This window comes from Salmo salar, chromosome 12 (assembly GCF_965601325.2).
Source record: "Salmo salar chromosome 12, fSalSal1, whole genome shotgun sequence".
Taxonomy (NCBI): Eukaryota; Metazoa; Chordata; class Actinopteri; order Salmoniformes; family Salmonidae; genus Salmo; species Salmo salar.
Window position 1 is genome coordinate 11,340,001 of NC_138302.1, and position 12,500 is coordinate 11,352,500.

Here is a 12,500-nt window from a genome sequence, read left to right on the forward strand (position 1 = left end):
CCCTCCCTCCCTCCCTCCCTCCCTCCCTCCCTCCCTCCCTCCCTCCCTCCCTCCCTCCCTCTTTCTCTCTTTCTCTCTTTCTCTATATTTATTTATCTTTCTCCCTCTCTCTCTCCCTCTCTCTTCCTCTCTCTCTCCTTCTCTCTTCCTCTCTCTCTCCTTCCTCTCTCTCTCTCTCTCTCCTTCCCCTCTATTCTCTCTCTCTTTCTCCCTCTCTCTCTCTCTTCCTCTCTCTCTCCTTCCTCTCTCTCTCTCTCCTTCCTCTCTCTCTCTCTCCTTCCCCTCTCTATTCTCTCTCTCTCTCCTCTCTCTGTAGCAGTAGAACAGAGAGTAAAGGTTCTCAGAGGAAGCAGAGGGTTCTAAGCTCTACGGTTCTGCGTCTATCAGAGAACCTGAAACAGCTACAGCAGGAGAACCACACACTGAGAGAGGAACTCAACACAGACAGCCCAGCCAGCGGGCTGAAAGGTTCTCACACACACACACACACACACACACACACACACACACACACACACACACACACACACACACTTTGAGGAAATCAACACAACACAGCAGGGTCAAAGGTTAAATAACAAATGGCCCAATCTCCTGTATTCATAGTATTTCTAGTCGATGATTTGTTGCACTTGTGTTTCAGCCTACAAAGACTGGAGCAAACAGAGAGTGTTCAGGAGACTGGTGGAACTGGAGACGGTGAGTAGATGGAGGCTTTCTCCTGTCTCCCCCTCAGTCTCCTGCTTGGTCCTACACAGTGGAATGGAGGGAGTAACCTCACACACACACACATGTTAACACTCCCCCTCCCATCCTGTCTTAGATGTTAGAGGAGGTGAGGAGTGCCCCGGCCAGGAGGAGTGGGGTGGACAGACTAGTCCAGACTGACCAACTCACCACACCCACGGAGACAGGGGTTGCTACGCTGCCGGGGATAACCACCGTAACAACAGAAGGGGGCGTTGCAGCGGTAAACAACCAACAGGAAGGGGAGAGGTTTGTCCGTCTGAAGGGGTGTGTCAGACAACTGGAGCAGGAGAAGGCGGAGCTACAGGAGACGCTAACCGATAGAGAGTAAGAGAGACGCTACTATGACTACAGCAATGCAGTATGGGAAATTGAAATTGGAAATCACCAGTGATTGCAATAGAATGTTTGATATTGAGTTATTGGTGTTCTTAGTTTTCAGAATATGTTTAGGATCTTCTGTTTTCAGACAGGAGCTGAGACTGATGGCTGAATCTTCTGTTTTCAGACAGGAGCTGAGACTGATGGCTGAATCTTCTGTTTTCAGACAGGAGCTGAGACGACTGATGGCTGAATCTTCTGTTTTCAGACAGGAGCTGAGACTGATGGCTGAATCTTCTGTTTTCAGACAGGAGCTGAGACGACTGATGGCCGAATCTTCTGTTTTCAGACAGGAGCTGAGACTGATGGCTGAATCTTCTGTTTTCAGACAGGAGCTGAGACGACTGATGGCTGAATCTTCTGTTTTCAGACAGGAGCTGAGACGACTGATGGCTGAATCTTCTGTTTTTCAGACAGGAGCTGAGACGACTGATGGCCGAATCTTCTGTTTTCAGACAGGAGCTGAGACTGATGGCTGAATCTTCTGTTTTCAGACAGGAGCTGAGACTGATGGCTGAATCTTCTGTTTTCAGACAGGAGCTGAGACGACTGATGGCTGAATCTTCTGTTTTCAGACAGGAGCTGAGACGACTGACGGCTGAATCTTCTGTTTTCAGACAGGAGCTGAGACTGACGGCTGAATCTTCTGTTTTCAGACAGGAGCTGAGACTGATGGCTGAATCTTCTGTTTTCAGACAGGAGCTGAGACGACTGACGGCTGAATCTTCTGTTTTCAGACAGGAGCTGAGACTGATGGCTGAATCTTCTGTTTTCAGACAGGAGCTGAGACGACTGATGGCTGAATCTTCTGTTTTCAGACAGGAGCTGAGACGACTGATGGCTGAATCTTCTGTTTTCAGACAGGAGCTGAGACTGATGGCTGAATCTTCTGTTTTCAGACAGGAGCTGAGACGACTGATGGCTGAAAGAGAGCAGGAAGAGAAAGAGACGGAGAGGAGGAAGAACGAACAAAGGAGTGAACATGAGAAGGAAACACAACTCTACCAGTATGTATCTCCCAGTTCAACCTGAACATCCTGACTGGGGAATACACTACTACACAATGAATGGTGTTTACATCCAATATGACATAAATACTACTTTAACTGTTTACTACAGGCTTATAACCACTGTGACATGCCCACAGAGGTTGTATGGAGACTTCTTCTCTCTTGTGTGTCTGTGCCATGACGTTTCCATGGAAACCTTTCTACTTGTCTGATTTTCCTCCTTGTCCAGACTGGAGATAGAACAGCTGACCGTGAAGATGCAATCTCTGGAGGAGGAGAAGAAGAGATGGACTGAAGAAGAACAGAGAGAGAGGGAAGAACAGAACCAGGAGAACCGGAAGGAGAACCCAGAAGGGAGGGAGGAGAAGGAAAGGGCAGCTAGGGTGATCCAGAGAGAGTGGCTGGAGCACAGAGAAAGGGTAACTAACTAACTAACTAACTAACTAACTAACTAACTAACTAACTAACTAACTAACTAACTAACTAACTAACTAACTACTGTAACTAACTAACCAGAAACAGGGTGGATGGAGCACAGAGAAAGGGTAACTAACTAACTAACTAACTAACTAACTAACTAACTAACTAACTAACTAACTAACTAACTAACTAACTACTGTAACTAACTAACCAGAAACAGGGTGGATGGAGCACAGAGAAAGGGTAACTAACTAACTAACTAACAAACTAACTAACTAACTACTGTAACTAACTAACCAGAAACAGGGTGGATGGAGCACAGAGAAAGGGTAACTAACTAACTAACTAACAAACTAACTAACTAACTACTGTAACTAACTAACCAGAAACAGGGTGGATGGAGCACAGAGAAAGGGTAACTAACTAACTAACTAACTAACTAACTAACTAACTAACTAACTAACTAACTAACTAACTAACTAACCAGAAACAGGGTGGATGGAGCACAGAGAAAGGGTAACTAACTAACCAGAAACAGGGTGGATGGAGCACAGAGAAAGGGTAACTAACTAACCAGAAACAGGGTGGATGGAGCACAGAGAAAGGGTAACTAACTAAGCAGAAACAGGGTGGATGGAGCACAGAGAAAGGGTAACTAACTAACCAGAAACAGGGTGGATGGAGCACAGAGAAAGGGTAACTAACTAACCAGAAACAGGGTGGATGGAGCACAGAGAAAGGGTAACTAACTAAGCAGAAACAGGGTGGATGGAGCACAGAGAAAGGGTAACTAACTAACCAGAAACAGGGTGGATGGAGCACAGAGAAAGGGTAACTAACTAACCAGAAACAGGGTGGATGGAGCACAGAGAAAGGGTAACTAACTAAGCAGAAACAGGGTGGATGGAGCACAGAGAAAGGGTAACTAACTAACCAGAAACAGGGTGGATGGAGCACAGAGAAAGGGTAACTAACTAACCAGAAACAGGGTGGATGGAGCACAGAGAAAGGGTAACTAACTAACCAGAAACAGGGTGGATGGAGCACAGAGAAAGGGTAACTAACTAACCAGAAACAGGGTGGATGGAGCACAGAGAAAGGGTAACTAACTAACCAGAAACAGGGTGGATGGAGCACAGAGAAAGGGTAACTAACTAACCAGAAACAGGGTGGATGGAGCACAGAGAAAGGGTAACTAACTAACCAGAAACAGGGTGGATGGAGCACAGAGAAAGGGTAACTAACTAACCAGAAACAGGGTGGATGGAGCACAGAGAAAGGGTAACTAACTAACCAGAAACAGGGTGGATGGAGCACAGAGAAAGGGTAACTAACTAACCAGAAACAGGGTGGATGGAGCACAGAGAAAGGGTAACTAACTAACCAGAAACAGGGTGGATGGAGCACAGAGAAAGGGTAACTAACTAACCAGAAACAGGGTGGATGGAGCACAGAGAAAGGGTAACTAACTAACCAGAAACAGGGTGGATGGAGCACAGAGAAAGGGTAACTAACTAACCAGAAACAGGGTGGATGGAGCACAGAGAAAGGGTAACTAACTAACCAGAAACAGGGTGGATGGAGCACAGAGAAAGGGTAACTAACTAACCAGAAACAGGGTGGATGGAGCACAGAGAAAGGGTAACTAACTAACCAGAAACAGGGTGGATGGAGCACAGAGAAAGGGTAACTAACTAACCAGAAACAGGGTGGATGGAGCACAGAGAAAGGGTAACTAACTAACCAGAAACAGGGTGGATGGAGCACAGAGAAAGGGTAACTAACTAACCAGAAACAGGGTGGATGGAGCACAGAGAAAGGGTAACTAACTAACCAGAAACAGGGTGGATGGAGCACAGAGAAAGGGTAACTAACTAACCAGAAACAGGGTGGATGGAGCACAGAGAAAGGGTAACTAACTAACCAGGAGCAAACATTTTAAATAGTTAATCTAAATAAGGTGTTGTACCTGCCAGCTGCTACCACAGAACAGGAATGAAGACAAATGCCCATCTCATATGGACTAATAAAGTACATTCTCTCTCTCTCTCTCTCCTCTCTCGTCTCCTCTCTCTCTCCTCTCTCATCTCTCTCTCTCCTCTCTCATTTCTCTCTCCCCCCTCCCCCCAGGACACAGTGTTGATCCAGTCAGCAATAAGAGGACATCTCCTCAGACAGAGCCAGATAGCTCACCTCCGAGACACACACACCAGCACTCTCAGCAAGGTCTCACACACACACACACACACACCACACACACACACACACACACACACACACACACACACACACACACACACACACACACACACACACACACACACACACACACACACACACACACACACACACACCTGCAATGTTACTGGGGTGGCAGGTAGCCTAGTGGTTAGAGCGTTGGACTTGTAACCGAAAGGTTGCTAGATTGAATCCCCGAGCTGACAAGGTAAAAAATCTGTCATTCTGCCCCTGAACAAGGCAGTTAACCCACTGTTCCTAGGCTGTCTTTGAAAATAAGAATTTATTCTTAAGAACTGACTTGCCTAGTTAAATAAAGGTAAAATATATATTTTTTTTTATGTTGTAGTTCAACCAAATAGCCACTTAGGGGCACCGTTTCCCCGTATTTACAATAGGTATCTATTGAGTAAAGGGAATTTGCCCTAATTAGGCTCTTATATAAGAGTTACTTTTTAATGTTTCATTTCCAGAATAGCCAATCACAGAGTGGCAGTGATGTTACCTCCTGTGTGGAGGATGGGGAGCTGGTTGCCGTGACGCTGATCCAGTCTGTGTTCCGAGGTCACCTGACACGCAGCAGACTAATGACGGAGAGGTGACACACCACACCACACCACCACACCCCCACACCACCACACACAGTTCTGACGTTGGAAAGTGTCTGTTTTTGTATTGTATGTATAACTGTGTGTTTGTAGCTCTGAGCCTCCAGCCCCTCCTCCCTGTGGACCCACACCAGCTCCTAGAAGAGTCCCCTCTGTCCCTTCAACACACACTCCCAGCAACACAGGTGAGACACACACACACACTGAATCTGACACCTTGGTGGCACGGTGCTGACTGAAGGACAAATCAGGATTTGAAAATATGTGTGTGTGTGTGTGTGTGTGTGTGTGTGTGTGTGTGTGTGTGTGTTAGCCCTTCCAGGCAGTGATGTAGATGAAGATGTAACGGAGCTGAGTGAGGAAGATCCCTGGCCTGTCTCTAACATACTGTCCAACAGGAGGAGACTCACACCAGGTATGCTGTCTGGATATATACATATATATATTTATAATGTGTGTGTGTGTGTATATAATGTGTGTGTTTGTATATAATGTGTGTGTGTATAATGTGTTCCTGTGCTTCGCCTGTAGCCCAACTACAGCTCCATCCACCTCCAGACTCCAAGGTTTCCAAGGCGATGGACTCTGAGGATTCCGACGATGACATCATCGTGTCTCCATCTCGTCTCGTGGGAAGGAGAGAAGAAATCTACTTCTAGACCAGAGCATTGCATTATGGGATATGAAGTGTGTGTGTGTGTGTAGCTGGGTATGCAGGCTTTTACTCCAGCCCTACACCAGATTCAATCAAGGTCCAGAGGACATGCTGATAAGTAGAACCAAGTATGTTTTGGTAGTGCAGGGCTGGAACGAAGTCATGCACATGCAGTAGCTCTCCGGAAGGGGAGTGGTTGTTGGTGTCAGGGCTGTAATAATAATAATGATGATAATAATAATGATAATCCCGCACATATCCAGGAGGGTTGCTTGGCCAGCTCTCCGCCCAATAAATCTCTGTTCTGATACCGATCGTTTTTTATGTTGCCAAAGTGCCTGAGTGCTGTATATAGATTATTGATGGTCATAAACAAAGTTATAAATCATGGAGTTTATTGGAGATTGAGCGACTTTTAATTCATGTCTATCAATAGAAACACTGCTGATTCAAACTGTGAACTTATCATCATAATCTACTGCAATATGACGCTCAGAGGAGAGTGTGCGCGCGTGACTGGTAGGGATTTTGTGTTGTTGTTATCGTGCCTTGAGTTGTGTTTTTTATAATAGCTGTAATCCATGAACATAATGTTTTATCTGATTAAATGAGTATCTTTCCTTGTATCGTAAAACACTTCAGAGGTCATGGTGTTTCTTCGTTTTTTGATGAAAAGGTGTGTTGTGATGTTTTGTCGTCATGGACTGGGTTGTGTGTTACCGTTAGTCCATCGGAAGGGGGGGGGGGGGGGTCTGCGTATTTGCGCATTCAACACCGCTCCGCTCTGCACACATGGTCGACAGATCTATCTGCAGAGCGAGCTGCAGTGAGAAGCTTTGTCCTCCTAGGGGTTTTCGAGCTCGTGTTTGCGTCGCCCTCCGAATTCGTTAACGGTGAACAATGTAGCAGCCGACGACGGCGACGTTTCATCACCGGGAGGACATTTAAAACGAACCCCCACCGGGACCGCTCGCTGAACGGATGTTAAATCTCATAATTTCATTGGAGGTCATTTTAACCTGAAATCCCCCTTCTCATTGGGATCTAGAAAAGAGAATATTTGATTCGTGGATATTTTGTCGGACAAATCTAACCGCAATGTAACGGCATTTTTAGAGTGGTAAGCTGTCTTTCTAAGAGTGGATGTCCGTTATTGTTCGATGAGATGTGAGAGAGTTGTGATTTCTGCTGCAGTCCTGCTGGTTTAACCTACATGGGCTGTAGAAGGAACAATAGCCTACAATCTGTGGCTGAATAGGTCGTTTGGCGGTGCGACCGCTAGGTTTCAGTGGATAAGTGTTCACATTGCAAAATGAGACTTGGCTACATTCACACATAGTTTGGAGCAGAATATGGATTTTTCTGTCGTCCTGGCTAAGAGTTGGGAATGCGGTAATGGAGAACCGGAATAATCCAATACCACCAATACCACTCGTGGCTGGAAGAAACGAATAGACCCGTGGGAACGAGAATGTTGGCGGCCCTGGAAATTGTAGGCTGCAACACCGTAAATCAATCAACGACCGACTGAGTAAACGAAGTATTGCTGATTTGACCGTGGCGTCGGTCGACGGTACCATAAAACAAACCGTCAATAACGGATAATCGATATTTGAATTGATGACGGAATCACATCGATGATAACAACCCATTCGGCGCACTACACTACTCCACGTTCAGAAGAGAATCGTAGCCTATGCGTGGGCGTTGTAAGCAGTGTTGTTGACCGGAGAGGACACATATTTCGGGCTGACAGATTGCTAGTGACACCGGCGGGTCTCTGTGTGTGAGAGGATGGCAGCGGTAGTAAACTACTCTCCCCCATGGTGGGTCAACCTTCTCCACCGCCTCCCCCACTTCAACCTGCACTTTGAGACGGTCAGCAGCGACTTCAGCCCCGAGGACTCAGAGTACCAGAAGGTAGGTTTGGAACATAAACAGATGCATGCATACAGGCCACACACACACAATCCTGACACGTTTTATCACCAAGGCCAAGGCTTTTTCAATCAAAACCGTTATCCAGATCAACATTCACTATAGCCCTATAGAGTGATCCCAGGTGGCACAGCGGTCTAAGGCACTGCATCTCAGTGCTAGAGGCGTCACCACAGTCCCTGGTTTGATTCCAGGCTGTATCACAACCGGCCGTGATTGGGAGTCCCATAGGGTGGCGCATAATTGGCCCAGCATCGTCCGGGTTTGGCCGGGGTAGGTAGGCCGTCATTGTAAATAAGAATTTGTTCTTAACTGACTTTCCTAGTTAAATACAGGTTACATCAAATCATTTTTATAATAATAATCTACTACCCAAGGGAAACAGATGGCTGGTCCATCCATCCATCCCCTCCTAGGTAGTATTCCAACACTTGTCTCCTCATCTCCTGTCCTTGTCTCCTTGCCTTCATGATAACAAGTTGATGCAGAAACAGTTCAAGTCTATTACTATGTAATTAAAAGAACAATGAGTATTGTAACTCCATCTTGATAGACAGTGTTACTGGTGTTATTACACATGTAACAGCAGCTTGATAGACGGTGTTACTGGTGTTATTACACATGTAACAGCAGCTTGACAGACGGTGTTACTGGTGTTATTACACATGTAACAGCAGCTTGATAGACGGTGTTACTGGTGTTATTACACATGTAACAGCAGCTTGATAGACGGTGTTACTGGTGTTATTACACATGTAACAGCAGCTTGATAGACGGTGTTACTGGTGTTATTACACATGTAACAGCAGCTTGATAGACGGTGTTACTGGTGTTATTACACATGTAACAGCAGCTTGATAGACGGTGTTACTGGTGTTATTACACATGTAACAGCAGCTTGATAGACGGTGTTACTGGTGTTATTACACATGTAACAGCAGCTTGATAGACGGTGTTACTGGTGTTATTACACATGTAACAGCAGCTTGATAGACGGTGTTACTGGTGTTATTACACATGTAACAGCAGCTTGATAGACAGTGTTACTGGTGTTATTACACATGTAACAGCAGCTTGATGTGACGGGTCAGTGGCTTGTTTGGTGAAGAAGGGATGGACAGAGGAGGGAAAGAGACAAGGAACCGTGATTTAGAGGAGGAGGGGTTACCAAGTTCAAGTGGTGAGCGTGGGAAGCTGCCTACCATGACAAATGAGGGAGAGAGAAAGAGAGAGAACAATTGTGTGAGAAAATAAGGGTAGAAACTGAGGAAACGAGAGAGATGTGCCATAGACCAGTCATTGAGTTTAGGACAGGTATAATCATAGAGAGAGAGATGTGCCATAGACCAGTCATTGAGTTTAGGACAGGTATAAATCATAGAGAGAGAGATGTGCCATAGACCAGTCATTGAGTTTAGGACAGGTATAAATCATAAAGAGAGAGATGTGCCATAGACCAGTCATTGAGTTTAGGACAGGTATAAATCATAGAGAGAGATGTGCCATAGACCAGTCATTGAGTTTAGGACAGGTATAAATCATAAAGAGAGAGATATGCCATAGACCAGTCATTGAGTTCAGGACAGGTATAAATCATAAAGAGAGAGAAGAAGAGAGGGAGATGAAGAAGAGAGAGGGAGATGAAGAAGAGAGAGAGATGAAGAGAGAGGGAGATGAAGAAGAGAGAGAGATGAAGAGAGAGGGAGATGAAGAAGAGAGAGAGATGAAGACAGAGGGAGATGAAGAAGAGAGAGATGAAGAAGAGAGAGGGAGATGAAGAAGAGAGTGAGATGGAGATGAAGAAGAAAGAGGGAGATGAAGAAGAGAGATGAAGAGAGAGATGAAGAAGAGAGAATGAGATGAAGAAGAGAGAATGAAGAAGAGAGAGAGATGAAGAAGAGAGAGGGAGATGAAGAAGAGAGGGAGATGAAGAAGAGAGAGAGATGAAGAGAGAGGGAGATGAAGGAGAGAAATGAAGAAGAGAGAGATGAAGAAGAGAGAGGGAGATGAAGAAGAGGGAGATGAAGAAGAGAGAGGCAGATGAAGAAGAGAGAGGGAGATGAAGAGTGAGATGAAGAAGAGAGGGAGATGAAGAAGAGAGAGATGAAGAGAGAGGTGAAGAGAAAGATGAAGAAGAGAGATAAGACAGTCTGTCCACTACAACCACAGTATGTCCACTACAACCACAGTCTGTCTAGTACAACCACAGTCTGTCTACTACAACCACAGTCTGTCCACTACAACCACAGTCTGTCCACTACAACCACAGTCTGGCAACTACAACCACAGTCTGTCTACTACAACCACAGTCTGGCTACTACAACCACAGTCTGTCCACTACAACCACAGTATGTCTACTACAACCACAGTCTGTCCACTACAACCACAGTCTGTCCACTACAACCACAGTCTGTCCACTACAACCACAGTCTGTCTACTACAACCACAGTCTGGCTACTACAACCACAGTCTGTCTACTACAACCACAGTCTGTCTACTACAACCACAGTCTGGCTACTACAACCACAGTCTGTCCACTACAACCACAGTCTGTCCACTACAACCACAGTCTGTCTACTACAACCACAGTCTGTCCACTACAACCACAGTATGTCTACTACAACCACAGTCTGTCTACTACAACCACAGTCTGGCTACAACAACCACAGTCTGTCTACTACAACCACAGTCTGTCTACTACAACCACAGTCTGGCTACTACAACCACAGTCTGTCCACTACAACCAGTCTGTCCACTACAACCACAGTATGTCTACTACAACCACAGTCTGTCCACTACAACCACAGTCTGTCCACTACAACCACAGTATGTCTACTACAACCACAGTCTGTCCACTACAACCACAGTCTGTCCACTACAACCACAGTCTGTCTACTACAACCACAGTCTGTCCACTACAACCACAGTCTGTCTACTACAACCACAGTCTGTCTAGTACAACCACAGTCTGTCCACTACAACCACAGTCTGGCTACTACAACCACAGTCTGGCTACTACAACCACAGTCTGTCTACTACAACCACAGTCTGGCTACTACAACATCATACGCTTCTTTCAAAACAAGTCTAGTTAGTCTGTTGGAATGTAGCTGGTTTTGCTCCTGCCTCCCGACCCAACCCTGTCTTCGTCTCTCTCCTTCTCTCTCCTTCTCTCTCCTAAATCAGAACTGAACTGTTAAGTACCCATTTCCTCCAAACCCCATTTAGGGGGGACACTAAAACCCTTTGTGTGTGTGTGTGTGTGTGTGTGTGTGTGTGTGTGTGTGTGTGTGTGTGTGTGTGTGTGTGTGTGTAGGAATTCTAAGGGCCCTAATTCAGACTAATTGCACCCTGACGTGTTTTGGTGCCTGGACTGTTTCTGTGTCACTGAGCTTTCACCACTGTGTGTGTACAGTACATACAAGTGTTTGGTTGAATTTACAGTATGTCAGCTGTTTCTATGTCACTGAGCTTTCACCACTGTGTGTGTACAGTACATACAAGTGTTTGGTTGAATTTACAGTATGTCAGCTGTTTCTGTGTCACTGAGCTTTCACCACTGTGTGTGTACAGTACATACAAGTGTTTGGATGAATTTACAGTATGTCAGCTGTTTCTGTGTCACTGAGCTTTCACCACTGTGTGTGTACAGTACATACAAGTGTTTGGATGAATTTACAGTATGTCAGCTGTTTCTATGTCACTAGATATTTAGCATTGTGTGTGTGTGTGTGAGTGTGTTTGGCCTGGTTGTTTGAGGCGAGGTCACAGCTAGCCCCTAGGGGGTCGTTGTCAAGGCGACACGTCTGTAGGTTGTTGTCAAGGCGTCGTGGCTTTAGGGCCGTATAAAGTCCAGGCTGCGGAGGACGGAATCCAGACATTCAAACGGAATTCAACAATATTCAAAAATTTATTGAACTCAGTAGAACATTCATTAATTAGCCAGTTAATCAGAAGACATGAACAAAATGCCTCAGTGATTCGTATTTTCCTGCAACTTTCTGAAGAGGCAACGGCAAGTCTGTCTGGGTGCTTTTTTTTCTACCAATTTGTGTCACCGTTAGCGATGATGCTATTGACAACCGTGTTCTGGTAGAGATGGAAAGGCTTTTCCAGAAACCTTCTGTATTAAATGTTTCTCAGTGTTACTGTAGTCTACTTTTCTCAGTGTTACTGTAGTCTACTTTTCTCTGTGTTACTGTAGTCTACTTTTCTCTGTGTTACTGTAGTCTACTTTTCTCAGTGTTACTGTAGTCTACTTTTCTCTGTGTTACTGTAGTCTACTTTTCTCTGTGTTACTGTAGTCTACTTTTCTCAGTGTTACTGTAGTCTACTTTTCTCAGTGTTACTGTAGTCTACTTTTCTCAGTGTTACTGTAGTCTACTTTTCTCTGGTACTTTTCTCAGTGTTACTGTAGTCTACTTTTCTCTGGTACTTTTCTCAGTGTTACTGTAGTCTACTTTTCTCTGGTACTTTTCTCAGTGTTACTGTAGTCTACTTTTC

At 45.3% G+C, this 12,500-nt stretch overlaps 2 protein-coding genes across 4 annotated transcripts in view; both read left to right on the forward strand.

Annotated features, from left to right (window-relative positions):
- The window catches only part of LOC106590476 (IQ motif containing E), a 19,028-nt gene extending 12,333 nt beyond the window's left edge, over positions 1 to 6,695 (forward strand). For both annotated transcript variants that reach the window (XM_082958568.1, XM_082958569.1), the window contains 10 exons: positions 317 to 468; positions 644 to 699; positions 824 to 1,074; positions 2,028 to 2,135; positions 2,368 to 2,557; positions 4,689 to 4,784; positions 5,270 to 5,394; positions 5,498 to 5,589; positions 5,718 to 5,819; positions 5,936 to 6,695. In XM_082958568.1, the coding sequence (XP_082814694.1) occupies positions 317 to 468; positions 644 to 699; positions 824 to 1,074; positions 2,028 to 2,135; positions 2,368 to 2,557; positions 4,689 to 4,784; positions 5,270 to 5,394; positions 5,498 to 5,589; positions 5,718 to 5,819; positions 5,936 to 6,063 (1,300 nt within the window). In that variant the 3' untranslated portion in view covers positions 6,064 to 6,695. The remainder of the gene's footprint in view (positions 1 to 316; positions 469 to 643; positions 700 to 823; positions 1,075 to 2,027; positions 2,136 to 2,367; positions 2,558 to 4,688; positions 4,785 to 5,269; positions 5,395 to 5,497; positions 5,590 to 5,717; positions 5,820 to 5,935) is intronic.
- Positions 6,696 to 6,827: 132 nt separating this feature from the next.
- ttyh3b (tweety family member 3b) overlaps positions 6,828 to 12,500 on the forward strand; it is a 56,170-nt gene continuing 50,497 nt past the window's right edge. The window contains exon 1 of one of the 2 annotated variants that reach the window (XM_045690662.2): positions 6,828 to 7,979. In XM_045690662.2, coding sequence (XP_045546618.1) covers positions 7,854 to 7,979 — 126 coding nt within the window. In that variant the 5' untranslated portion in view covers positions 6,828 to 7,853. The remainder of the gene's footprint in view (positions 7,980 to 12,500) is intronic. The other variant, XM_082958570.1, reaches the window with a different exon arrangement.